Source organism: Erythrolamprus reginae, chromosome 10 (genome assembly GCF_031021105.1).
Source record: "Erythrolamprus reginae isolate rEryReg1 chromosome 10, rEryReg1.hap1, whole genome shotgun sequence".
Taxonomy (NCBI): domain Eukaryota; kingdom Metazoa; phylum Chordata; class Lepidosauria; order Squamata; family Dipsadidae; genus Erythrolamprus; species Erythrolamprus reginae.
Genome location: NC_091959.1, coordinates 17,553,451 through 17,580,347, shown reverse-complemented (window position 1 = coordinate 17,580,347; position 26,897 = coordinate 17,553,451). Strand labels below are relative to the sequence as shown.

Sequence of the window (26,897 nt, the reverse complement as noted above, 5' to 3'; positions counted from 1 at the left end):
CCTCCCAATTATTTAAATAGATCTACTCCAAATATGACTACCGTATTTTTCGGAGTATAAGACACACCTAGATTTTAGAGGTGGAAAAAAAGGAAAAAAGTATTCTGAACCAAGTGGTGTAGTAATATATTATTTAATAAAATACCAGTGTAGCAGAATATGTTTTACAACCATGTACACTTTTTACAAACTTGACAGCTTTAAGACTGACTTTTGCTGTTGTGAGCCGCCCCGAGTCTACGGAGAGGGGCGGCATACAAATCTAATAAATAAACAAATAAATAAGACAACTCACAGAATTCCTCCTCCAGTCATGCTAGCTCGGGAATGGGAGTTGAAATCCACAAGTCTTAAACTTGCCGAGTTTGAAGACCCTGGCAGCCCTAATCCCTAACCCAGAGGTCTTCAGGCTTGAAAGTTTTAAGACTTGTGGACTTCAAAAGTAAGGTGAAAAGGGGCATCTTATACTCTGAAAAATATAGTAAGTGAATCCGGCTTTCCATTCACTTTGCTTGCAAGAAGGTCGCAAAAGGTGGTCACATGACCCCAGGACATCACAACAATCATGAATATCAGGCTGTTATCCCACATTTGAATTTTGATCACGTGACCACTAGGATGCCACCATGGTCGTAAGTGTGAACAAGGGCCATAAGTCCCTTTTTTCAGCGCTGTTGTAACTTTAAATGAACTGTTGTAACTCAAGGAGGTGTAGTTTACCAGGAAAAGAGAGGCAATCCACTTACCTTCACTCTGTCCTCTGCCCTTTCAACAACTGATTCTAGAATTTCAGGATTTGCTGCTTCCCAGTCATGGCTGAAATCTCGCAGTTGTTCCTTCAACAGTTGAAGATCTTCTTGAACCTAGAAAAGAAACCATGCAGTGAATACAGGAGGACATAAATGCGCCTCTGAATTTAAGACTGAAAAATATCAGGCATTGCAAATTACAGTGCTGGAGTTGGGATAGTGCATGTATCACATATTCTCTAACAACATCAAGTCTCCGGAAAGGGACGGCATACAAATCTAATTAATAATAATAATAATAATAATAATAATAATAATAATAATAATATCACTCGGAAGGAAAAAACCCACCACCACCAGGCTGGGTTCAGGGATGTCCACATACATACGATGATGTCATCACACAAATGTTTACTTATTTATTCGACTTCTATGCTGCCCAATCCCGAAGGACTCATGTTATCATGAGTCTTGCATCAGGATGTTGGAGGAAAGTGTGTAAGTGTGATTGCATCATCACACTGGTCAGCATTTACCTGCTGGCCCTCTCTGAAGGTGTGCATGGCCAGGTTAACATATTCAGCCATTGTTGACAAGGCTGAACCAACATCCAACAGTCCCGTTGTGTTGCAGTGTGTAATGTAAACAAGGCTACCCCTTTAAGCCACGTTCTTTGGCTTAGCATGATATTCAATTTCTTAACTGCGTTTGATGGATTAGTGTGCTATACAAACAAATACCGATGTTATTGATTTAGGTTTCAGTTCCAATAATAGGTATAACGCTCAATGAGACTTGGATATGACCAATTCTACTATACAGCTACATTCCAACATATACAGTACTTCACCTGGGAATAAGTGCCAATTAAGTTAATACTCTTGCTTCTGTATATTTTTAACTATTAAAATATCTTAACATTTCTATTCTACGCTGTCAGGTACCCTCATAGTTTCTTAGGAGCAACCAACCAAATTCATTTGCAAAGAATTTCTTCTGATTTCCTCTCCCTGCTTTATTTTCTCAGACAGAAAGTGCTGTTTTTTCTTTCAGCCATGTAAAGACATTTTAGATTAAGCAATTACACAAATAGATTTCTTCCTCTGACCTGTCTTTTACAACTTCAATCATGGAATAATTTGGGATGCAGTAAAAACAGAGTCAAATGATTTATTGCTTGCTCAGCATTCCTGACTTAACTATTCCCCTGCCTGAAGGAAGCGAACAATAGCAGATAGCTAGATGCACAGGGAGTCCTCGAGTTACAACGGCAACAGAGAATGCCCATCATGGCTGTATCCTGACTTTAGCCCCGTTTTGTGGCAGTTCAGTCAATGGTGCTAAGTGATTGTGTGGTCATTAATTGAATAGGGTGTTAAGTGACCCATGGGTTAGATTTTGTAGAAAAATTGAATTTCCAGCAAAATCATCATAAAATGCAGCCAAGACACCAAAAGGGCCATAAATGCTGCCAATCCCCAAAAGTGGCTGCAGAAGGCCAGTTAGAATATCAAATCCTGGTCGTAAAAACCCCCATGGAGCTCTGCTTTAACTTTCTATCAAATATATTGCTCAAAAAAAAAATAAAGGAAATATTCAAATAACACATCCTGGATTTGAATGAATGAAATATTCACATTGAATACTTTGTTCTGTACAAAGCTGAATGTGCACAACAGCATGTGAAATTGATTGTCGATCAGTGTTGCTTCCTAAGTGGACAGTTTTATTTCACAGAAGTTTGATTTACTTAGAGTTATATTGTGTTGTTTAAGTGTTCCCTTTGTTTTTTTGAGCAGTGTATCTTGCTAAGATCAAATTTCTGTTAAGTCCACAGAATCCTCATAGCTAAGGATATTATCTAGTCAAAACTGAAATCAGGGTATTCTGGCAGGGCTAAAATAAACTGTCCCAAAGTTACCCAGCCAGCATTCACACCTAAGGAATACCTAGAATCCATAAGCTATGTGTGTGTGTGTGTGCGCGTGCATGCGTGCACACACATATATAATGCCTTGTTTAGCTTTGTTTTTTCTTTCTTGGAGTTTCTATTTTAATTTTGTGAATAAAACAAATTATTGGGAGAAAATAACTTTCTTAGAAAAGAGTTCAGGTGCCAATGTGACATATAGAAACATAGAAAAATAGAAGACTGACGACAGAAAAAGACCTCATGGTCCATCTAGTCTGCCCTTATACTATTTCCTGTATTTTATCTTACAATGGGTATATGTTTATCCCAGGCATGTTTAAATTCAGTTACTGTGGATTTATCAACCACGTCTGCTGGAAGTTTGTTCCAAGGATCTACTACTCTTTCAGTAAAATAATATTTTCTCACGTTGCTTTTGATCTTTCCCCCAACTAACTTCAGATTGTGTCCCCTTGTTCTTGAGTTCACTTTCCTATTAAAAACACTTTCCTCCTGAACCTTATTTAACCCTTTAACATATTTAAATGTTTCGATCATGTCCCCCCTTTTCCTTCTGTCCTCCAGACTATACAGATGGAGTTCATGAATTCTTTCCTGATACGTTTTATGCTTAAGACCTTCCACCATTCTTGTAGCCTGTCTTTGGACCCGTTTAATTTTGTCAATATCTTTTTGTAGGTGAGGTCTTCAGAACTGAACACAGTATTCCAAATGTGGTCTCACCAACGCTCTATATAGCGGGATCACAATCTCCCTCTTCCTGCTTGTTATACCTCTAGCTATGCAGCCAAGCATCCTACTTGCTTTTCCTACTGCCCGACCACACTGCTCACCTATTTTGAGACTGTCAGAAATCACTACCCCTAAATCCTTCTCTTCTGAAATTTTTGCTAACACAGAACTGCCAATGCAATACTCAGATATATATCTGGAACTAGTGGGACAGAGGCCACATTTCCTTATGGTTGAGAAAAATATAAAATGGAGCCAATTAATGTTAAGACGAAGATAGAATTGAGTGGCTGGTACCCTGCTTGTCCACTTCATTCTCTTCAGAATAAAGTAGTTCTAGTAGTTATGATGCTTTGAAACAGCATCCTTTTGGAAAAGATGCACAATCTTAGTGCATCTAAAACTGAGAAGAGTCTCTGGAACTAAGGGAACATGGGTCCTATGACATTTATCAGAAAGTAGATTCATTTCCCACTAGGCACCGTAGTTGTTTCTAATTGCTAAGTTGTGCAGTTGTGATATAAATGCATTGGTTTCTATTGTCAGAAAATAATTTATTTGTCAAGACAGGTAGGATCTTCCACAGCAAGTATGAAAAATTCTGAATGTCAGTCATGTGGTTTTTAATACAAGCTGATTTAAAAAATAGCTTTACTTTCCTTGCCGATTCCACATAAATGTATGTATGTATGCATCCATCCATCCATACACACACACACGGACATATTTATTCTAAATCTGTCAAAGGAATATTCCTGAAATCAAAGATAGTTCTATTGGAGACTAGTACATTGAATTTTCCATTTATATCTTTAATAAGCTCTAAGCTGCATCTCTTCAGGGCATCATTTTTCCAGGGTAGTCCGAAAGACAGATGGCACTCAATTATTTTGGAAGATGTCTACTAAATCTGCTTTTTCTCCACCAGAAGGCTAAGGCTAGACCTTAAAAAAGAGAAAACAGTAATTTCTGAGGGATCTGTCAATTATATTAAAATGGGAGAGGAAAACATTTGTTAAATCTACATGAGATACACATAGGATTAGAGCTGTGGGTGGTCAAGGCAGACAACGGCCATGTAAAAGTGCAATTGAAAGGTGGAGAGCTAGGAGAATGCCGTAAAGCAACTGAGCATCAATTCCATTTTTACTGCATTTTTCTTCTAAAACTTTCATATAAAGGTCCTATCGTTTATATTCGCCTACAGAATCCAGGCTAGAGTCCGAGTCTACGGAGAGGGGTGGCATACAAATTTAATTAAATAATAATAATAATAATAATAATAATAATAATAATAATAGACTACAGGAAATTTATTCAGTCAAAGAGCTGAGCAGTTTTGGCTAGAGGTGGAGCTCTTGCCTCACAATCCAGGTTGTGAGTTTGATCCTAGGTAGGGGCAGATGTAGATTGTCCTTGCTTGGGCAGGGGGTTGGACTAGGTGACCTGCAAGATCCCTTCCAACTCTGTTAATATGTTAAACGTTAGAGGGAAAAGATCCCAGGGAGAAAGAATGGCCTGACTCTCGCTTTCAGGTGCCGTTTACCTATCCACACAACAATTGTGTTTGTGCAGCCACAAAAATGATGTCCCGATTTACTAAATTAACACCAAGCCAAAACCTAACCAACCAGATTAAGGTAATGTTTCATCCACAAAGACTGGCCTCAATTAAGGGGCGTATATAAGTGCACTGATGTGCCTATCGTCCCCTGTCCAATTGTCTTTCCTTAACTCATATATCATACATATACTCTCCTTATCTCTTATATCATATATACTCTCTCCCTCTCATCTACTCTTCTTTTTACTTTCTATCGTTATATATATTACTCAATGCCTATTCTCTTCCATATGTATTGTATATTGGACAAAGAATAAATAAAATATAAATAAAAAAAAAATAAATTAGCCCGAATTTAGCTCAGGGGAGCTTTTGCCCAGGATTCAAACCACCATTAATATTTTTTTTTAAAAAGCTGGGCTCTGCAAAAGGGGCCGAGAGAGTCGCCGACCCAGGATGCTTTGCCAACACAGCCAAGGTCAATTGACCAGGCAGAGGCGCGAGCCCAGGTTGGGTTTCGGGGAAGTAAAGCCCCGCCCATCGTGGTTTATGCAACAGACCATGGTTAGCCAAGCTGTGGCTTAGCCTGGCCGCCCTTCTTCCCCCCTTTCGGGGCTCTGAAGCACATCAGGTCGGGCAGTGGTGCCAGGGGGTCCGAAGAGCCGGGCGGACCCACCTGCAGCAAGACCCTGCCCAGCTCTACCCCCGGCCCGGCCACCCCCGCCATGGCGCGGCCTTCCCCTGCGGCACCACGTGACGTCGCCTCCTAGCAACGAGACGCACGGCTCGGGCCCGGACCACGGGCTCTTGTGAGGGGGTGGGGTGAAGAAAGAACGGCCTTAGCCACGCCGACTGATCCCAGATCCGTCTTGTGTTCGAGAAAGAAAAGAGACGCGGAGGTTATCTCTGCTTCGTACCCCAGTTCTTCGGGGATTTACGGGTCTCTTAATCTGCAGTCGTTCACCGACTTTATTAGCTTCCCCCCTCCGCCGCTGTTTAAAATGGTACAGGCCGGAAAGGGCGGGGCCTGCACAGGAAAGGGAAGCGCCGGGCACTTCAAGACCGCTGGCGTGCGCGATGGCGGTCCCGTGCACCTTGGTCACCAGCTGCGCTGCGGGCTTCCCCGGGGAAGAGCTGGTGAAACGTGAGTCGGCTCGAGCCCCGGCCGGGCTCCCCGCTTCCTGGTGGCCCTCTCCCGGCTCTGCCCCCGCCCGTGGCGATAGACGTTCTCCTCTAAACCCCGAGAAGCAAAGAATCCCTGAGCATGTGCAGAGGGCGCCCAATGTAGCCCTTATCAGGCCTCGACTAGCTTGAATGAGCGGCAAAAGAGAGCCCACGTGGGGAAGGGGCTGGCCGAGAAGACAGGAGAAGGGAGACTTCTGGGCCTCCCTCCGGTCTGGAAGCTGGCTGGGAGACTGGGGAGTGCCTCTTCCCCTACCCGCCCTGCAGGGTGGTCGTTGCGGCACAGATTGGCCGGAATATTAAATATGCCCCCCCCCCCCGCCTTGAGCTGACAGTGTATGTGCATCGCACACGTGTGTTTATAACATAGAAGATTGACGGCAGAAGAAGACCTCATGGTGCATCTAGTCTGCCCTTATACTATTTCCTTTATTTTATCTTCGGATGGGTATATGTTTATAATAATAATAATAATAATAATAATAATAATAATAATAATAATAAATTTATTAGATTTGTATGCCGCCCCTCTCCGAGGACTCGGAGCGGCTCACAACAATGATGCAACATGTACAAATCTAATGTTAAAAAACAATACCCCTTATTATAAAAAAGAAAACAATCACACAATCTAACAAACCATACATAAAACCATAGTAGCTGAAGGTATATTAACTTCCCGATGCCTGGCAACATAGGTGGGTGTTCAGGAGCTTTCGAAAGGCAAGGAGGGTAGGGGCAGTCCTAATATCAGGGGAATCTTCCCCTGGGTCCCGCCAGATGGCATTGTTTAGTCAACGGGAGCCAGAGAAGGCCAACTCTATGGGACCTAATCGGGCGCTGGGATTCCTGCGGCAGAAGGCGATCCCGAAGGTATTCTGGTCCGATGCCATGTAGGGCTTTATAGGTTTATTTATCCCAGGCATGTTTAAATTCAGTGACTGTGGATTTACCAACCACATCTGCTGGAAGTTTGTTCCAAGCATCTACTACTCTTTCAGTAAAATACCAACAACAACCATAATAATAGTTATTAGATACGCAAACGGTATATTAAAGGAGGGATAAATTAATATTAACAGATTGTGTGTTTTAGTATTATGTAACAAAAAATTCATTATAATTGTATGCTGATTAGTGTATTTAAAGTGATATTAAAATTATTGGCGGGTCCCAGGGGAAGAGCTTTCTCTGTGGCCACCCTGACTCTCTGGAACCAGCTCCCCCCCCCCCCCCGGAGATTAGAACTGCCCCTACTCTCCTTGCCTTTTGTAAACTCTTTAAAACTCACCTCTGCCCTCAGGCATGGGGGAATTGAGGCATTCCCTCCCTCCCCTGGGCCTATACAATTTATGTATGGTATGTCTGTGTGTATGTCTGGTTTAATCATGGGTTTTTAACTTTTTTAAAATTTATTAGATTTGTTGTGAATTGTTTTATTATATGTTGTGAGCTGCCCCGAGTCTACGGAGAGGGGCGGCATACAAATCTAATAAATGAATAAATAAAACAAATAACTAACTAACTAACTAACTAACTAACTAACTAACTAACTAACTAACTAAATAAATAAATAAATAAATAAATAAATATTCTAAAAGTCTTGCTCCTCCAGATTACTGGGGGGGGGGGGTTAAGACAGATTACTGGGGGGGGGGGGTTGAGCATGATTCCTCTTTTATGCATTTGCTTTTGGGGGGGGGTCTTTTTAGCCAGAAATGGATTCTTTCTTTCACCCTCCCACCCAAAGGAAGAGAAAAGAATGGGTAGAAGAGGAACCTCCTTTTTGAGACCAGGAAGGAGGGCTGAGCTACTAGTACGTTGGCCTTTATGGGAAATGCATGCTGGGTTAGCTTCTGCTTCCTGCTGATCTTCCTTAAAAAGTTGCTAGGTTTTTTAAAAAAAAAATAAGAAAGCTAGATGATCTTGGAACGTTTTCAATGCCTCACTTAGGTGGGAGGTATATACGTTTGATAAATTTTGCCTTTTGAATCCCCTAGGAGGGGTCAGTGCAAGTTTCCTGTTTCCTTCCTCCTCCTTTAAAAAATAAGGATTAAAATAAAATTCCTTATTTTTATTGATTACAAATAAATTTGCTGAACAAATGACTGTCAAAGAGCAACAGTCCATTGTTGGATAGCTTTTGCTATTGAAATTTCTTTTGACGTTCAGTTGAAATGTACTGTATTTCTTTTCAACTTTCAGTTCTCACCTATTTCTAATCCTGCTCTATTAAAGTGTCAATTGGCAGTTGTCATTTTAAACATAGCAGCCTTTTGGATAGTTGAAGATAACTATCATGGTTGCCATTTTTCCACAATGGCTGGGGAATTCTGGGAGTTGAAGTCCAAATATCTTCAAGTTGCCAAGGTTGGGAAACACTGATCTAGAGATTATTGTTGAATTCAAACTGAGATGTTGTTTATATTTTTAGAAAAAGTAGTAGACAGTGATTAATCTTTTGGATGGTTACATCTTCAATTTTTTTTTTTTGGCTTTAAATGCATTATTCTTGTATCTTATTTCCCTTATTTCCCTTTGGTCTCTGTTAATTACTCTGGCTGTCCATGGTACATGGAGTAATTTACCCCAGTACCACAATTCAAAGGCCTCCATTCTTCTTGGATCAGCCATTCTTAGTGTCCAGTTCTCACAACCACCCATCATTATAGGGAAGACTGTTACTCTAATGGTGGAACATACCCAAGTCCTTTTAACTGTTCTTCATATGACCAGAGGTGGGCTATTAAAGTGCAACTTTGATGTGTGCATTCTCCATGGCTCTGAGTAGTAGTAGTGGAGTCCAGGGCAATTCTGCTACTGCATCTGGGCAGGTAGCGAAATCGCGCACGACACACAGGTGCACCACAGCCCTTTACTACTCTTTCCAGTTTCTTAGCATCTTCTTGCACTGTGCTGACCAGAATTAGGCCTCGTGTTTGGACGTGGTCTGATCAGTTTAGTGTAGAGCAGAACTAGCACTTTCCACAGCTTTGACATTAATACTCCCTATTGATGCAACCCAAAACTGCATTGTACTTTTTTTGCATCTGTGGCACATTGCTTTGTACTAAGGCAGAAAGATTTGTAGTTCATTCCACCAGGTGGCTCTCCAGGCACACCAAGACTTTTGTTGGCAGACCGATGGCCGTGGAGCCATGAAACTGGAATCGCCTTAAAAAGGTCTTTTAAAAATGATTAAAGATACTTGGGAAGCGAGTTAGCAATGCTGGAAGCTTAGGCCAGAAGGATTTGGCAGCAAAGAATTTTAAAACTCTAGTAGTCCAATAGTTAGAAGGATGTGAGAAGGAACATTTTTAATATTATGAATTTGAAATCAAGACCAAGATTAAGTTGGGGAGAGCCAGGATTTGACTTCTGGGGGGAGCCTTCCTTCTGCCCTCCTGCTTTAGCTTAGGACAGTGATGGCAAACCTATGGCACGGGTGTCACAGGTGGCATATGGAACCATATCTGCCGACAGGCGAGCCATTGCTCAGATCCAACGTGAATATGTGTGCTGGCCAGCTGATTTTTGGCTTCCAGAGAACCTCTGAGGGGACGGGGGAAGGCATTTTTACCCTCCTCTGGCTCCAGGGAAATCTTTGGAGCCTGGGGAGGGCAAAACACGAGGCTACTGGGCCCACCAGTAGTTGGGAAACAGGCCATTTCTAGCCTCCAGAGGGCCTCCGGGGGTAGGAAAAGCTGTTTTCACCCTCCCTGGGCATTGAATTATCAGTGTGTGCACTCGCGCATGCACGATAGTGCACTTGCATGCTCTTTTGGCACCGAAGGGGAAAAAAAAGGTTTCCAAGACTGGCCTAAGACCATGATGGCGAACCTATGGCATGCATGGGACAGGTGGCATGTGGAGCCATTGCCCTAGCTCCAGAACATATGTGCGTGCTGGCCAGCTGATTTTTGGCTCATGCGGAGACTCTGGGAGGGTATTTTAGGCCTCTGGAGAGCCTCCAATGGTGTGGGGGAGGACCTTTGACAGCTTCAAGACAACTGGACTTCAACTCCCAGAATTCCTTCAAAGACCCCTGAGGTAGGGGTTAGGAGATCAAGGGTCATCAAACCTGGCAAGATTAAGGCTTGTGGACTTCAACTCCCATTCCTAAAATAGCATGACTGATGGAGAAATTCTGGGAGTTGAAGTCCACTAGTCTTGAAGCTGTCAAGTTTAAAGTTTGTAAAAAGTGTACATGGTTGTAAAAAGTATTCTGATACACTGGTATTTTATTAAACAATATAATACTACACCACTTGGTTCAGAATACTTTTTCCCTTGTTTTCCTCCTCTAAAATCTAGGTGCGTCTAATATACCGACCTATTGCACCTTCTGCAGAGCGGAGTCCTTGGGTCCCCAGAAATTCTCTGTGGTCCAGCTCCTACAATTTCTACAATCGGGGCAGGACAGGGGATTGGCGCCCAATACCTTGCGTAGGCAGGGAGCAGATATAGCGAAGCCACTCAGGGCGGCGTGCAACATAATGAAAACAATATGTATGAAGAAATCTATTGTTTAAAATAGAAATATTATTAATAAAATCATTAAAAAAACCCATAGGCGGTCATTCCCTTTCATTCAATTCAATCATTCATGACATCAGTTGGAGACAGTCTCGTCTCTCACGGCCCCATGCCTGCCGGCAGAGGTAAATCTTCAGAGCTTTACGAAAGACCAGGAGGCAGGGGGCCGTACGTATCTCCGGAGGGAGGGAGTTTGTTCCAGAGGGCCGGGGCCGCCACAGTGAAGGCTCTTCCCCTAGGCCCCACCAGATGACATTGTTTGGCCGATGGGACCTGGAGACGGCCGACTCTGTGGGACCTAACTGGTCGCTGGAGTGGCATGAGGCAGAAGACGGTCCCGTAGTTAACTTGCCCAACTCAGAAGTAGCACCAGAACTGTCTGACTGGAGATTCACCTTCTAACTCAGTTTGCCTCTAAGGAAACGTGTCGGGCTGAAGCAGCTGTTACCTTTTCCATTCCATACATCTGTGTGTCCCAGTGGTGTTCCTCTGCCTCGGATCATGGGGGGGGGGGATGCAGATATGGGTCCAGCTGTTTCGTTGCTGGGAGTGGGTATGTCGGAGAACTGGCGTGTGTTTTATGAAAACACAAGGCTTTAAAAGTTAACTCGGGAGGCCTGCGGAAAGATTGCCGATTGCCAAATACGTCAGTTGTGTTTTGTTTTGTTTTTCTCTCTCTCTCCTTCTCAAAACTTTTTGCCGATTGCCAAATACAGTGGTCCCTCGTTTTTCATGGGGGATGCCTTCCAAGACCACCCGTGAAAAACGAATTTCCATGAAGTAGAGGAAAGATATTTTTTAATGTATTTTCCGAGTATTTGGACTTTTAAAACCCACCCTTTGCATTAAACAGTCATTCTATAATGTTTCTCAGCTGGAACTACCTGTGATATCTTACCAGTTTCTTTAATAGAGCACAGTAGTACTGTAGAAGAATTTAATGAATTTTTAAATTTTTCAATGGATTTAATGGATTTAAGCCCCCTTTGAAAACCCCTGAAGTAGTGAATCCGCGAAAAATGAACCGCGAAGTAGCGAGGGATTACTGTACGTCAGTTGTGTCTTTTTTCTCTCTCTCTCCTTCTCAAAACTTTTTGCATGGGAAAACCGCAGGCCCTCCCGAAGGTTGGAAATATCACAAATTAAAGTGGACAGCTCTCCCACGACATGACAGTTTCCATATACAGTGATATCTTGTCTTACAAACTTAATTGGTTCCGGGATGAGGTTCTTAAGGTGAAAAGTTTGTAAGACGAAACAATGTTTCCCATAGGAATCAATGGAAAAGCGATTAATGCGTGCAAGCCCAAAATTCACCCCTTTTGCCAGCCGAAGCGCCCGGTTTTGCGCTGCTGGGATTCCCCTGATCGCAGCATCACAAAAACACAGTGGTCCAGAGGTGGGGTTTTGAGGACTTTGGTGTTTTTGCAATGCTGCTCCCTTCATTGGGAAACCCCACCTCTGGACTCCCGTTGCCAGCAAAGCACCCGTTTTTGCACTGCTGGGATTTCCCTGCTGGGATTCCCCTGCAGCATGACAGAAACACGGAAGTCCGGAGGTGGTGTTTCCCATGGAGGGGAGCCTCAGAGGAATCCCAGCAGTGAAAAAATGGGTGCTTCGCTGGCAACGGAAGTCTGGAGGCGAGGCATCCCAGCGGTGGCGGTGGGTTTGTAAGGTGAAAATAGTTTGTAAGAAGAGGCAAAAAAATCTTAAACCCCGGGTTTCTATCTCGAAAAGTTTGTATGACGAGGCGTTTGTAAGACGAGGTATCACTGTATCTGCTATTTTTGTCACTACGGCTGGTTTGGGGAAGGACTGTTGGGAGACTGGAAGGCCAGCTTGAGAGCCTGAAAATACGTCCTCTGCAGCCAGATAGAAAAAGGTGGTCATTCTAGAGCATTGGTTCTCAATTATTTTCTGTTATGCACCCCCCCATCCCCCAGGAAGAAGTAAACATTTTGTGTCTCCCCCAACTCCCCGCCAGGATGATTGTTTGCAATACTTGGCACATTTTCACTGAAAAAACTCAAGTGGCTTATCAGCGTGATTCGGGTGTAATATGTTTAAGTGGCACCTTAATTTATTTGGCTTCATGCTGTCCACTGCCAACATTTTTAGACACAGTAAACATGCTGGTCTTTCCTCGTTTCCCACTGTAGTCATAGTGAAGACAAGCACTAGATAGGCTTCTTTGTCATATTTCCTCGTCTTAGCTTTCTGCAGACTTACGATTGTCTCATGATCTCCGTTTCTCTCCTCCTTTCTTTTCACCCAAGTTTTTGGAGAGGGGCGGCGTACAAGTCTAATAATAATAATAATAATAATAATAATAATAATAATAATAATAATAATAGCAAGCAAAACTTTTTGAGCAGTACAGTGATCCCCCGCTCGTTGCGAGGGTTCCGTTCCAGGACCCCCCGCAACGAGCGGGTTTTCGCGAAGTAGCGCTGCGGAAGTAAAAACACCATCTGCGCATGTGCAGATGGTGTTTTTACTCCCACAGCGCTAGCGAGGAGCCGAAGATTGGGGGCGGCGCGGCTGTTTGCCGCCGGCATGGAGGGCTTCCTAGCAGCCCCCCAAACCCGGGTTGGGGGTCCGGGGGGCGCTGGCTCTCGGCGCTTTCGAGCTGAGTCCGGGAGCAAATTCGCTCCCGGACTCAGCTCGAAAGCGCCGAGAACAAACGGCAAGGAACGGCTTTTCCACGCCGTTCATTCTCGCCGCTTTCGAGCTGAATCCGGGAGCGAATTCACTCCCGGACTCAGCTCGAAAGCGCCGAGAACGAACGGCAAGGAACGGCTTTTCCACGCCGTTCATTCTCGCCGCTTTCGAGCTGAATCCGGGAGCGAATTTGCTCCCGGATTCAGCTCGAAAGCGGCGAGAATGAACGGCGTGGACAAGCCGTTCCTTGCCGTTCGTTCTCGGCGCTTTCGAGCTGAGTCCGGGAGCGAATTCGCTCCCGGACTCAGCTCGAAAGCGCCGAGAATGAACGGCATGGGCGGGCGAAGGGCGGGCGGCAGCGAGGAGTTTGCGTGGGCGGTGGGGAAACTCCTCGCTGACGCCAGCAAGAGGGGGAAGACTCAGGGAAGCCGCCCAGCAGCTGATCTCCCGGTTGCCATCTACGCATGCGTGCCCACGAGCACGCATGCGTAGATGGTATTTTGACTTCCGGGTTGAAAAATAGCGAAGTACCCTGTTCGCAATGGTTGGGGACGCAATAAACGGGGGATCACTGTATATATTTTAGTTCTCTGTGCTCTTCTTTGCACTCTTTTCAAAGTCTCAACATAACACAATAACAGAGTTGGAAGGGACCTTGTAGGTCATCTAGTCCAGCCCCCCACCCAAGCTGGAGACCCTATACCAATTCTGGCAGATGAGCCATGCCCAGTTCCTGCAACTGTTCTTCATTTTTAATTTTTTTAAATTATTATTATTATTATTATTATTATTATTATTATTATTATTATTATTATTATTATTAAGAGAAGCATGCATTAGCTGACTATGGGAAGGAGAGCAAAGATGGAGGTAAACAATAGGAAGCTGCTCAAGGTGAAGCAAACTAAGGACCAGTACAGAAAAACTGTAACTCAATGTCGTATGGACAGTTGGCGGAACAAAGAATTGCATGGACAGTTCTTGGAGAAGATTGAAGGCAAAGTGGATAAAGAAAAGACCTGATCATGGCTTACAAGCAGAACACTCAAAAAGGAGACAGAAGGACTAATACTGGCGGCACAAGTACAGGCCCTTAGAACAAATGTTGTCAAAGCCAGAATTGAAAAATCAACAGACGATCCAAAGTGCAGACTCTGTAAAGAAACAGATGAAACAATCAATCACATACTCAGCTGCTGCAAAAAGATCGCACAGACTGACTACAAGCATAGACATGATGCTGTGGCACAAATGATCCACTGGAACTTGTGCCGGAACTACCATTTACCAGTGGCAAAGAACTGGTGGGATCATAAGCCCGAAAAAGTGGTCGAAAATGAGCAAGCAAAACTACTGTGGGACTTCAGACTGACCGAATTCTGAAGCATAACACACCAGACATCCTGATTGTGGAGAAAAAGAAAGTATGGATCATCGACATTGCAATCCCAGGAGACAGCAGAATTGAGGAGAAGCAGCTAGAGAAATTAGTGAAATACGAAGATCTAAAAATCGAGCTGCAACGACTCTGGCATAAGCCCGTGAAAGTGGTCCCAGTGGTACTTGGCACGCTGGGCGCAGTGCCAAAGGATCTCAGCGGACATTTGAAAACCATCGGAATTGACAAAATCTCCATCTGTCAATTGCAAAAAGCAGTTTTACTGGGATCCGCACACATAATTCGCCGCTACATCACGCAGTCCTAGGTGCTTGGGAAGCGCCTGACTGGTGATGAAATACGAAATCTAGCATAGTGATCTCGTTTGCTGAGTTGTATTGACATAATTAATAATAATAATAATAATAATAATAATAATAATAATAATAATAATAATAATAATAATAAACGGTTCTTGTCTCTAGTTCTCTTGGTGTGCAGTGCTCTAGCAGTGGTTTGAGGGTAGGAGTTGAAATAATTTATATCCAGGATGCGAGGGGGCAGTAACTGTTTTCATGGCCCTCTTTTTGACTGTGCAGTATACAGGTCCTCAACGGAAGGCAGATTGTCAGTATAGAGCCGGGGTGGCACAGCAGGTAGAGTGCTGTACTGCAGGTCACTGAAGCTGACTGTAGATCTGCAGGTCAGCGGTTCAAATCTCATCACCGGCTCAAGGTTGACTCAGCCTTCCATCATTCCGAGATGGGTAAAGTGAGGACCCGGATTGTGGGGGCAATAGGCTGATTCTCTGTTAAAAAGTGCTATTGCTAACATGTTGTAAGCCGCCCTGAGTCTAAGGAGAAGGGCGGCATAAAAATTGAATGAATGAATAAATAAATTAAATAGATAGATAGATAGATAGATAGATAGATAGATAAATAAATAGTTTTTATTCCCAAAATATATTGATAATAAAGATGAAAGTTAGTTCTCAGGAACAGCGTATTGTGGATTGCGGTGGAGATCTACAACAATTCTGCCCAACTCAAAGCATTTAAAGGATCAATCTAAAAAAAGCAGCGCAGGGGATTTTTCACTCAGATGTGAATCTCCTTTTCCTTTCTTGGCCAGGTCACTTCCTTGTCCGGTTATTTAGGTCTCTTAATTAATTAATTTATTAATTGGATTTGTATGCTGCCCCTCTCCATGGACTCAGGCAGCTCACAACAAACGTAGACTACACATAGTAAAACAATTTGATCCAATTAATAATAATAATAATAACAACAACAATAATAATAACAATAATAATAATAATAATAATAATTTATTAGATTTTTATGCCGCCCCTCTCTGAAGACTCGGGGAAGCTCACAACAATAATAAAACAATGTTACAGTGGAACAAATCTAATATTAAAAGAGAAAAAGACATATAAAACCCTATCATTTAAAACCAAACAACACATACATACCTGTTCTGTTGGGCTCTCTGGTAGACTGCTGAAAATTCACAGGTACAAATTTCAGACACACACACGTTTGAAAATTCAAAACAATGTTCTTTATAATGAAAGTTCACTTAAACTAAGCCCTCTTTTGGTATAGCAAAGAGTGCTGGTCTCCAAACAAACTAGAAATTGGTACAAGTCCCCTATCAGTTCTGTGATACTTAGCTTGCAGCTGTGAGGCAATTCACAGTCCTTCTTTCACAAAGTGAAACACACTTTGCTCTGGTTTAGTTTCAAAGCGGGGAAAAATCAGCACACAAAAGGTCAAACGCAGCAAAGCAGGCATGAAACACAGCGATCAGATAATCCTCCTCAATGACCAAACCCACAGGCTGCTATTTATAGCAGCCTCACTAATTACCACAGCCCCACCCAATCACAGGTGGCCTCATTTTCTTTGATAATAATCTCTCAGTTGTTGCCTATGCATCGCTCTCCACATGCGTGGCTGTATCATTAACTCTTGTTCTGAATCCAAGGAGGAGCTAGATAATTGATCTCCTTCTGAGCTGTCTGCCCCCACTCTCCTCCTCCCTGTCACTCATGTCTTCTTGGTCAGAGGAGCCTTCATCAGCAGATTCCACCGGGGGAGGGGACAAAACAGGCCTGCAGCCTGTGGATGTCTCCCCCACATCCACAGTCCTTGGGGCAGGAGCAGGGCCAGAGCTAACCACAACACATACCAAACATAAAGTATAAAAGCCTGTGGAAGGTGTCTCACTTCCCCCATGCCTGGCGGTATAGGTGGGTCGACAATTAAAAGGCTTAAAAAGATCCTAAAAACTTAAAAAAACATTCAATTTATCATTCGCTCAATAGGTCTTTGTTGTCTCTTGCAGGTATCACCGGAGAAGAAGAGCTTCCTGAGCATTTTGGGCCAGAGAGCAGAGCTCGGTTTTACCCCTGGACGATAGACAATAAATATTATTCCGCTGCCATCCATCTCTGTGTGGTGGCAAATGTGTTTCAGGTGACGGCGGAAATTGCAGAGTCCGTTCAGGCTTTCCTGATCTACTTCGACAGCACCTCGGTGAGTGTTGCCCTGCAGTTTGGGATGTAGAGAAGCATAGCAGAATTGGAAGGGATCTTGGAGGTCATCCAATCCAACACCACCACCCCCTCGGTGGACATTCTGGTTCAGAAACTCTAGGGCAGTGTTTCCCAACCTTTTTTGAGCCGCGGCACATTATTCACATTTTCAAAATCCTGGGGAACATAGAACCGGGGGGGGGGGGGGGAGTTTGGACAAAAAACTCTCTCTTCCTCCCTTTCACTCTATTTCTCTCTCCCTCCCTCTTTCTCTCCCTTCCTCTTTCTCTCTCTCCATCCCTTCCTTCCTTCCTTCCTCTCTCTTTTGCTCTCTTTCTCTCTCCCTCCTTCCCCCCTCTTGCTGTTTCTTTCTTTCTCTCTCTCTCTCTCTCATTCTGTCTCTCTTGCTATCTCTTTCTTTCTCTCTTCCTTCCTTCCTTCCTTCCTTCCTCTTTTGCTCTTTCTCTCTCCCTCCTTCCCCCCTCTTGCTGTCTCTTTCTCTCTCTCATTCTTTCTCTCTTCCTTCCTCTCTTTGCTCTCTTTCTCCTTTCCTCTCTCTTTTGCTCTTTCTCTCTCCGTCCTTCCCCCCTCTTGCTGTCTCTCTCTTTCTTTCTCTTTTTCTCTCATTCTGTCTCTCTTGCTATCTCTTTCTCTCTTCCTTCCTCTCTCTTTTGCTCTTTCTCTCTCCCTCCTTCCCCCTCTTGCTGTCTGTCTTTCTTTTTCTTTCTCTCTCATTCTGTCTCTCTCTCTTTCTCTCTCTTCCTTTCTTTCTCTCTCTTGTTCGCTCTCTTCCTTTCTTCTCTGTGGAGGCCGGCAAAGCTTTTTCTTATTTTAAATGTTCCGGGTGGGCTGGCTGGGGGATGGGGCACGCGCACGCACACACACCCGACGTTCCAAAGAATCTTCACCGACCTCCGCTGTGAGAAGGTTTTCTCTGAGCACTCGCCGCTGTTGCAGCCACCGCTGCGGGAGGAGCTGGAGAAAGGGGCAGATCGGGCGAGCATCAGTGGCGAGAAGCCAGGGGCGGGTGGGGGCGGCCACGGCGCCGGCCTCTGCACTTTCGTCGCTCCTCATCCCAAACTCCAACACCCGGCTCCTTGCGCAGCACTGGAAAAGGGTACTGCGTTGCCGGCTCCCGCTCGCAGCCGCCGCCCTGGCTACTGTCTGATGCTGCTGCTGCCAGCGCTCTCCCGCAGGGCCCCAAAGGAGGTGGGAAGAATGAAGCTCAGCTTCCGATCTCGGAAGCTGAGCTTCGTGGCACACCTGACCATGTCTCGCGGCACACGTGTGCCGTGGCACACTGGTTGAAAAACACTGCTCTAGGGCAGTGATGGCGAACCTATGGCACGGGTGCCACAGGTGGCACGCAGAGCTGTATCTGCTAACATGCAAGCCGCTGCCCTAGCTCAGCTCCAATGTGCATTTGTGTGCTGGCCAGCTGATTTTTGGCTCACACAGGGACTCTGGGAGGGTGTTTTGGTTTCCTTTTTTTTAAAAAAAAAAATTTAATTGAATTTTTCTTTAGACAGACAACACGAACAACATTCAATATTTAAAGGAGCTACATTTGCTCCACTAGCCATAGAAGTCTAGCTAATACAGAAAAAAAAAATCTAACTATAATCAAATCCATACAGAAAAATAATTGACAACATTCCACATCAAAATTCCATTTTGATATTACAGTTATAATCAATTAAAATATCAATATAACATTCTGGTTTTGTAATTTCATTTTGTTTTAAATCTACTTCATTGTGTCTAATTTAACCATATATTAAAATATTTAAGATCAATTACTTACTCTAATAAAAAAACAAGAAAAAGAACCTTGTCATTAAATTTCGTAATATCAAACTATCCTTAAAACTTCAATGGATCTTTTATTTAATTTAAAATCTACTTCATTATATTTAATTTAACAATATGATAAGATATTTAAAATCAATTAACTCACTTTAAAAAAAAAGAAGAAAAAAAAAAGCCAAAAAAGAACTTATCCGTTAGGTTTCTTAATATATATCTATCCTTAAAACTTCAGTATATCACTTATTTAATTTAATAAATTCAAATGTTATAAAATTTGTTCATATATTATTTAAACACTTTTTTAATATGCGTTTTTGGTTTCCAGAGAGCCTCCGGAGGGAGGGGGGAGGATATTTTTACCTTCCCCCAGCTCCAGGGAAGTCTTTGGGGAGGGCAAAACATGAGCCTTCTGGGCCCACCAGAAGTTGGGAAACAGGCCGTTTCTTGCCTCCAGGGGGCCTCCAGGGAACAGGGGAAGCTGTTTTTGCCCTCCCCAGGCATTGAATTATAGGTGTGGGCACTCATGCATGCGCGATAGCATGTGCACATGCTCTTTTGGTACCCGAGGAAAAAAGGTTCGGCATCACTGCTCTAGGAGGTGTTCTGCCAACTGTAACCTGTAAAATTGGTTGAAGGGATGAATGTACAGTAATGAACAGTCTTACGAACTTTTCGTGATACGAACCCGGTGCTTAAGATTTTTTGCCCCTTCTTACGAACTATTTTCACCTTACGAATCCGAGTCGCTGCCGTTGGGATGCCTCGCCTCCAGACTTCCGTTGTCAGCCGAAGCGCGGGGATTCCCCTGAGGCTCCCCTCGCTGGGATTCAAAGCAGCGCCAGCAAAAATCAAGGGAATCCCTTCATTTTTGCCAGTGCTGCTTTTGGAGGTGGGGTTTCGCTGCTTCCGGAGGTGGGGTTTCCCAGCGAGGGGAGCCTCAGGGAAATCCCTGCGCTTTGGCTGGCAACGGAAATCCAGAGGCGGGGATTCCCAGTGGCGTAAGGCAAAAGGGGTGATTTTGGGATGGGGTTGCAGGCATGATTTGCTTTTACATTGATTCCTAAGGGGAATATTGTTTCGTCTTACGAACTTTTCATCTTACGAACCTGGTCACGGAATGAATTAAGTTAGTAAGACGAGGTATCACTATATTACAATTATAAAGCCCTCTCTGCTTCCTGATCAGTTCCTTCCTTTGGAGAGTGGTTTCAACTGTTTGTTTGGTGGGAAATTCTGGAAGGTATCTGGAAGTCCAGATATCTATAAGTTACTAAGGTTGAGAAATTCTGGTTTTGGTGAAAAGGTATGCATTGGCACACATTATTCTTCTGAACTTTCTGAGAATGTATTGAGATTTGTAAGATGTTACCGATTGTAGAGCTTTCACTAGTTAACTTTGGTCTCCAGGGTATTAAGAGGGAGGGTGGTTGGTGGTTCAGGACTTGGATTCGGAGCAGAGAGGCCCAAATACTAGTCCACTCTCTGCCACAGACATTCCTTGGCTCCCTTTGGGTCAGACTCTTTCCTAATCCAACCTTCCCCGTAACCTTGTTGCAGAGAAGAAGATAGGAGAAGCACAGACCTCCTGAATGAAGGGTGGGGTAATTTCTATCGAATATATAAAACTGTGAAATCTACTAGCTTAGATTAAAGATGCATTCTGTTATGGTGGCTTTGATGCTGTTCTTGCTCCATATAAAAGCATCTAAATGTAAACAATGCCTAAAAATTATATATGTATGATGGGCATTTGATTTGACTTCTGTAGAATCATAAAATCGTACGGCTAGAAAGGATTTTGGGGCCCTTCTGGTCACCCCTCTGCCCAAGGTAGGAAACCTCATTCCATCCGGACAAATGCCAGTCCAATCTTTTCATGAAGACCTCCAGCGATGGAGCACCCGGTGTGTGTGTGTGTGTTTGTGTGTGTGTGTGGGTCTTAATGGTGTAAATTGTTGTAAGGGATATCCTTCTGGGTTTGGTTCCAGGTGGGGAAAAAGACACACTGGAAGCATGGTTGCTTGGAAAGATGGTTTAATGGAGGACAGCAGGACCACATGGTCTGAGGTCCTCAAAAATGTTGAAAAAGAATAGAAAAGAGAAGAGATGTCGAGAATCCCCTGGTTTTATGCCCTCTTGGGCTCCTCTAACTTCTTGACCGTCCGCGAGTAGTGGAAAACAATTGTGTCAGGACCTCAGAACAAGCCGCTTTTGGGTCCAACTCTCTTGTCTTCCATGGAAAAAAGCTAGTTTAGTAGCTTGGCTTAGAATTAAGGACAAATCTCACTTCATTCCTGTCTTGAGGTGGTTGTGCTTTTACACATTCCTCGAAGTCCAACAGTAATGGTTTGCCCTGTATTGATGGTTTATAAACCATCTTGTTGTAGATGGCAATTGCTCCACTGTGCAATGTGTTTAGACTTCTGGACAACAACTCTGCACTGTGCAGTAAGGTTGGTAAGAGGGTTTAAGAGTCCTAATAATTGATGCTTGTCTAAATTTGCAGCTTTTATGTGAAGTTCCCACTCCTCCCCTTTGAACCAGCTTCCCATGTGGCCATCCCACCAGGTTCTAGTCCCCTGTCACCCACACACACTCCTTGGGTCACTTTTTGGCCCAAATTTTAAGGTGGCTGATCTCCCTTCCAACTTTTCTGCTTCCTAAGATTTCTTTCTTATGAGCATCCTTATAGAACCGGATATGCTTTTGCTTATAATACTCCATAAAGTCTGCACATGAAGAAGCCAGCTACTTGTATCTCCTTTCACAGATATCTGGGCTGGATGCCGTCTCTCAGTGGCTTCCTCTTATAGAAGACTGGCTACCAGAAGTGATGATCTTGGTCTGTGACAGAGTCTCTGAAAATGGTAAGACGACAAGGACAAACTCTGGTTAAAATGGGAAGCTTGGCTGAAGCGATGGAGAGAGCAGCTCAGCTCGGAAAGGCCATACAGTGGTACCTCTACCTACAAACGCTTCTACTTATGAACTTTTCTAGATAAGAACCATGTGTTCAAGACTTTTTTGTCTCTTCTCAAGAACCATTTTCCACTTACAAACCCGGGCCTCCGAAACTGTAACCGGAAAAGGCAGGGAGAAGCCTCTGTGGGGGCTCTGTAGGAATCTCCTGGGAGGAAACAGGGCCGGAAAAGGTGGGGAGAAGCCTCCATGGGCCTCTCTTGGAATCTCCTGGGAGGAAACAGGGCCAGAAAAGGCAGGGAGAAGCCTCCGTGGGGCCTCTCTAGGAATCTACTGGGAGGAAACGGCTTGAAAGGGCGGGGAGAAGCCTCCGTGGGGCCTCTCTAGGGATCTCCTGGGAGGAAACAGGGCTGGAAAAGGCAGGGAGAAGCCTCCGTGGGGCCTCTCTAGGAATCTACTGGGAGGAAACGGCTTGAAAGGGCGGGGAGAAGCCTCCGTGGGGCCTCTCTAGGGATCTCCTGGGAGGAAAAAGGGCCTCCATCCTCCCTGTGGTTTCCCCAATCGCACACATTATTGGCTTTTACATTGATCCCTATGGGAAAAAATGCTTCTTCTTACAAACTTTTCTACTTAAGAACCTGATAACAGAATGAATTAAGTTCGTAAGTAGGTACCACTGTATTTTCAAAATCTGAAGCTGAGTGATTGGCCACCTCTTTGGTTTTGGAGAACTGATAGACTCCATAGGCTGCTTCCTGGGTTACAATGCTCCCTGGGTAAACAACTCCAGGCACCAGGGCTACCTCAACATCCCAAGGCGGTGGAACAGTTCCCCGATTAAATTATTGTTTTTAAAGAACAGCCACATTTATCTGAAAGAAAATTGACCAAACGATAAATAATTATGAAAACATTTGATCGACATAAGCATTCTCTGCAGTGGCCAGCTCCTTAGCCTCTCAACCAACATTGGCCAATTCCAGTTAGAAGCCGTCTGGATGATTTCAGCCTTCCCGTAGAATGTAAGTGGTCTGGACCTGATTTGGGATCGGAATTTCCATCACTGAGCGAAACACCATCATGTGAAACATCACAAGACTCAATCTGTATAGTCTGGAGGACAGAAGGAAAAGGGGGGACATGATCGAAACATTTAAATATTAAAGGGTTAAATAAGGTTCAGGAGGGAAGTGTTTTTAATAGGAAAGTGAACACAAGAACAAGGGGACACAATCTGAAGTTAGTTGGGGGAAAGATCAGAAGCAACATGAGAAAATATTATTTTACTGAAAGCGTAGTAGATCCTTGGAAGAAACTTCCAGCAGACGTGGTAGATAAATCCACAGTAACTGAATTTAAACATGCCTGGGATAAACATATATCCATCCTAAGATAAAATACAGAAAATAGTATAAGGGCAGACTAGATGGACCATGAGGTCTTTTTCTGCGGTCAGACTTCTATGTTTCTAAGACCACACTGTTTGTTTGTTTGTTTGTGTGTTTGTTTATATATTTATATATTTATTTATATATTGATTGATTGATTGATTGGATTTGTATGCCGCCCTTCTCCGTAGACTCAGAGAGGCTAACAACAATAATAAAACAGCATATGACAAATCTAATATTTAAAATAATTTTAAAAACCCTTATTAAAAACCAAACATACACACAAACATACCATGCATAAAATTGCATAGGCCTAGGGGAAAAGGAATATCTCAATCCCCCCATGCCTGATGACAGAGGTGGGTTTTAAGGAGCTTACGAAAGGCGAGGAGAGTGGGGGCAATTCTGATCTGGTTCCAGAGGGTCGGGGCCGCCACAGAGAAGGCTTTTCCCCTGGGTCCCGCCAAATTACATTGTTTAGTCGATGGGATCCGGAGAAGGCCAACTCTGTGGGACCTAACTGGTCGCTGGGATTCGTGCGGCAGAAGGCGGTCCCGGAGATATTCTGGTCCGATAATTATGGCTTTCTAGGCAGTCCCAAATTGCGGTTGTTAGTCGGGGTGGGTTCTAACCTACCTCACTGCCAGTTTGCTTCCTCCTGCACCTATGGGTGCACATGCGCAATAGCAAAAAATCCATTTTAAAAAAAGATGGCGACGCATGCGTTTCTGCGCATGTGCTGAAGGAAAAAAAACCCTCCCATTTTTTTTAAAAAAATCCAAAAAACATATGGCGGTGTCCACAGACCTACACTGACAGAACCGGTTCCGTGATGTCATTGTGATGTCACAAGTGGGTTGCTACCGGTTCAGGCAAATGGGGAGGGACCCACCTCTGTCATTAGGATAGGATCATGCCATTGTAATCCTGCTAGTGAGACCCCATTTGGAGTACAGTGGTACCTCAAGATACGAACCCCTCGTCTTACAAACAACTCGTGATACGAACCCGGGGTTCAGAAAAAATTTGCCTCTTCTTACGAACTTTTTTCGTGTTACGAACGCCAAACCCGAACTTCCGGGTTTGGCGTTCGGAGGCTCCTGGGAAGCTGCCCGGCTGTTTTAAAAGGTGACCGCCGGGCTGGGGGGCTTCCCAGCACCCCCTCCAACCCCGAACCCGGAAGTTCGGCAAAAGTTCGGGGTTCGGGAGGTTCCAGGAGCCTCCCGAAGCTGAACGCCAAACCCGAACTTCCGCGTTCGGCTTCGGGAGGCTCCTGGAAAGCCGCCCGGCTGTTTTAAAAGGTGACAGCCGGGCTGGGGGGCTTCCCAGCAACCTCCCGAACCCCGAACTTTTGCCGAACTTCCGGGTTCGGGGTGTTGCTGGGAAGCCTCCCAGCCCGGCGGTCACCTTTTAAAACAGCCGGGGGGGCTTCCTAGCAGCCTCCCGAAGCCGAACCCGGATGTTCGGGTTTGGTGTTCGGCTTCGGGAGGCTGCTGGGAAGCCCCCTGGCTGTTTTAAAAAGTGACAGCCGGCGGCAGGGCTTCTTTCTGGGTTCGGGAGGCCACTTTGGGGTTTTGTCTGGGAGGGAGAGCAGGAGGTCCGGCGCTGGGGGAGGGAGTCAGGAAGGTCCTCCTGCTCTCCCCCCCAGCGAAAAACACAAAGACGGTCTGCCGCCGCATGACAGGCAGGGCGGAGCAGCCTGGAGCAAAGGGAGTCTGAAACCGCCGGCGGCTTCAGCTTCCCATTGCTCCGCGGGCGGCGGCAGACCGCCTTTGTATTTTTGGCTTGGGAGGGGGGGAGCAGGAGGCGCAGGATCGGCGGGCGTGGGGCGAGGCAGCAGGTCTGCATCCTGGGCGGGCGGCGGGCGAGGAGCCGCGGCCGAGCGGGCCAGCGGGGGTGCATCCAACTTGGGGCTGGCGGTGCCCGACGCAGCGGGGAACATCAGTGCAGGAGGCAGGAGAGGACCGGGCGAAGTGAGGAGAACCGCCCCTGTCGCCGCTCAGCCGCGCCTCCTCGCCCGCCGCCCGCCCACCTGCCCAGGATGCAGACCTGCTGCCTCGCCCTGCGCCTGCCGCCGGCCCGATCCTGCGTGTCTTGCTTCTGGGCTGGCTCCATTCTGTTCCCTGCCGGCCCGATTGAGGGGCCGGCGGGAGGAAAGCGAATGCCTCTCTTCGTTGCGCTGCCTGGCTGGCAGCGGAAGATGTAACCGAGCCCACGGGGCCGGGCTCCATGGCCGGCAGGGAACAGAATGGACCCTTCCGCGGCGGCTGCCTGCTGGGCTGGTAAGGGGGGGAGCCGAGCCCAGCCCCGTGGCATTCGCTTTCCTCCCGCCCGCAGCCGACTGATCGTGGGCGGCTTCCCGATCTCGGAGAGCTTCCTGGGCATGAAAGCTCGCGAATGCAACAAGGACGAAAGCCAGGAAGCTCTCCGAGATCAGGAAGGAGCCCACGGTCAGACGGCTGCGTGCGGGAGGAAAGCAAATGCCTCTCTTTGTTGCGCTTCCGCCAGCATGGCCTGGCTGGCAGCGGAAGATGTAACCGAGCCCACGGGGAGGAGGAGGGAGGAAGGAGAGGAGGAGGGAGGAAGGAGAGAGAGAGAGAGAGAGGGAAGCCGCCCGGCTGTTTTAAAAGGTGACAGCCGGGCGGCAGCGTTTTTTTGCGTTGTTTTTTTTTTGTTGCACGGATTAATTGACTTTACATTGTTTCCTATGGGAAACAATGTTTCGTCTTACGAACCTTTCGTCTTACGAACCTCCCCCTGGAACCAATTAAGTTCGTATCTTGAGGTTCCACTGTACTATGTTCAGTTCTGGGGACCTCACCTACAAAAAGAGATGGACAAAATTGAACAGGTCCAAAGACGGGCTGCAAAAATGGTGGAAAGTCTTAAGCACCAAACTTATCAGGAAAGACTTCATGAACTCAAATCTGTATATACCTCCCCCAGGCTTATATAGCTTTATGTATGGTATGCTTGTGTTGAATGGTTTTAAAGACGGGTTTTTAAAATGTTTTTTAAATATTAGATTTGTTTCGTTGTCATATTGTTGTTATTATTGTTTGTTTGTTTGTTTGTTTGTTTGTTTGTTTGTTTATTTATTTATTTATTAGATTTGCATGCCGCCCCTCTCTGTAGACTCGGGGGGGGGGGCTAACAACAGTAAAAAACAATATAAACAAATATAATATTAAAAGTAGTTTAAAAACCCCAATTTAAGAAACCAATCATACATACAAACATACCATGCATAAATTTTGTAAGCCTAGGGGGAAGGGAATATCTCAATTCCCCCATGCCTGACGACAGAGGTGGGTTTTAAGGAGCTTACGAAAGGCAAGGAGGGTGGGGGCAACTCTGATATCTGGGGGGAGTTGGTTCCATAGGGTCGGGGCCGCCACAGAGAAGGCTCTTCCACTGGGACCCACCAGACGACATTGTTTAGTCGACGGAACCCGGAGAAGGCCAACTCTGTGGGACCTAATCGGTCTCTGGGTTTCGTGCGGC

General features: G+C 45.1%; 2 protein-coding genes across 4 annotated transcripts in view; one reads left to right on the top strand and one right to left on the bottom strand.

Moving 5' to 3' along the window:
* Positions 1 to 5,723, bottom strand: part of IQCH (IQ motif containing H) — a 127,186-nt gene extending 121,463 nt beyond the window's left edge. For 2 of the 3 annotated variants that reach the window (XM_070763356.1, XM_070763358.1), the window contains exons 1-2: positions 5,655 to 5,717; positions 747 to 863 (exon numbers count right to left, since the gene is read on the bottom strand). In XM_070763356.1, coding sequence (XP_070619457.1) covers positions 747 to 863; positions 5,655 to 5,705 — 168 coding nt within the window. In that variant the 5' untranslated portion in view covers positions 5,706 to 5,717. Of the gene's footprint in view, positions 1 to 746; positions 864 to 5,654 lie in introns of all 3 variants that reach the window. The other variant, XM_070763357.1, reaches the window with a different exon arrangement.
* A 285-nt stretch (positions 5,724 to 6,008) lies between these two features.
* Positions 6,009 to 26,897, top strand: part of AAGAB (alpha and gamma adaptin binding protein) — a 35,166-nt gene continuing 14,277 nt past the window's right edge. Inside the window, 3 exon segments of the mRNA XM_070762345.1 lie at positions 6,009 to 6,122; positions 17,085 to 17,275; positions 21,854 to 21,950. Of these exon segments, the coding sequence (XP_070618446.1) occupies positions 6,056 to 6,122; positions 17,085 to 17,275; positions 21,854 to 21,950 (355 nt within the window). The 5' untranslated portion in view covers positions 6,009 to 6,055.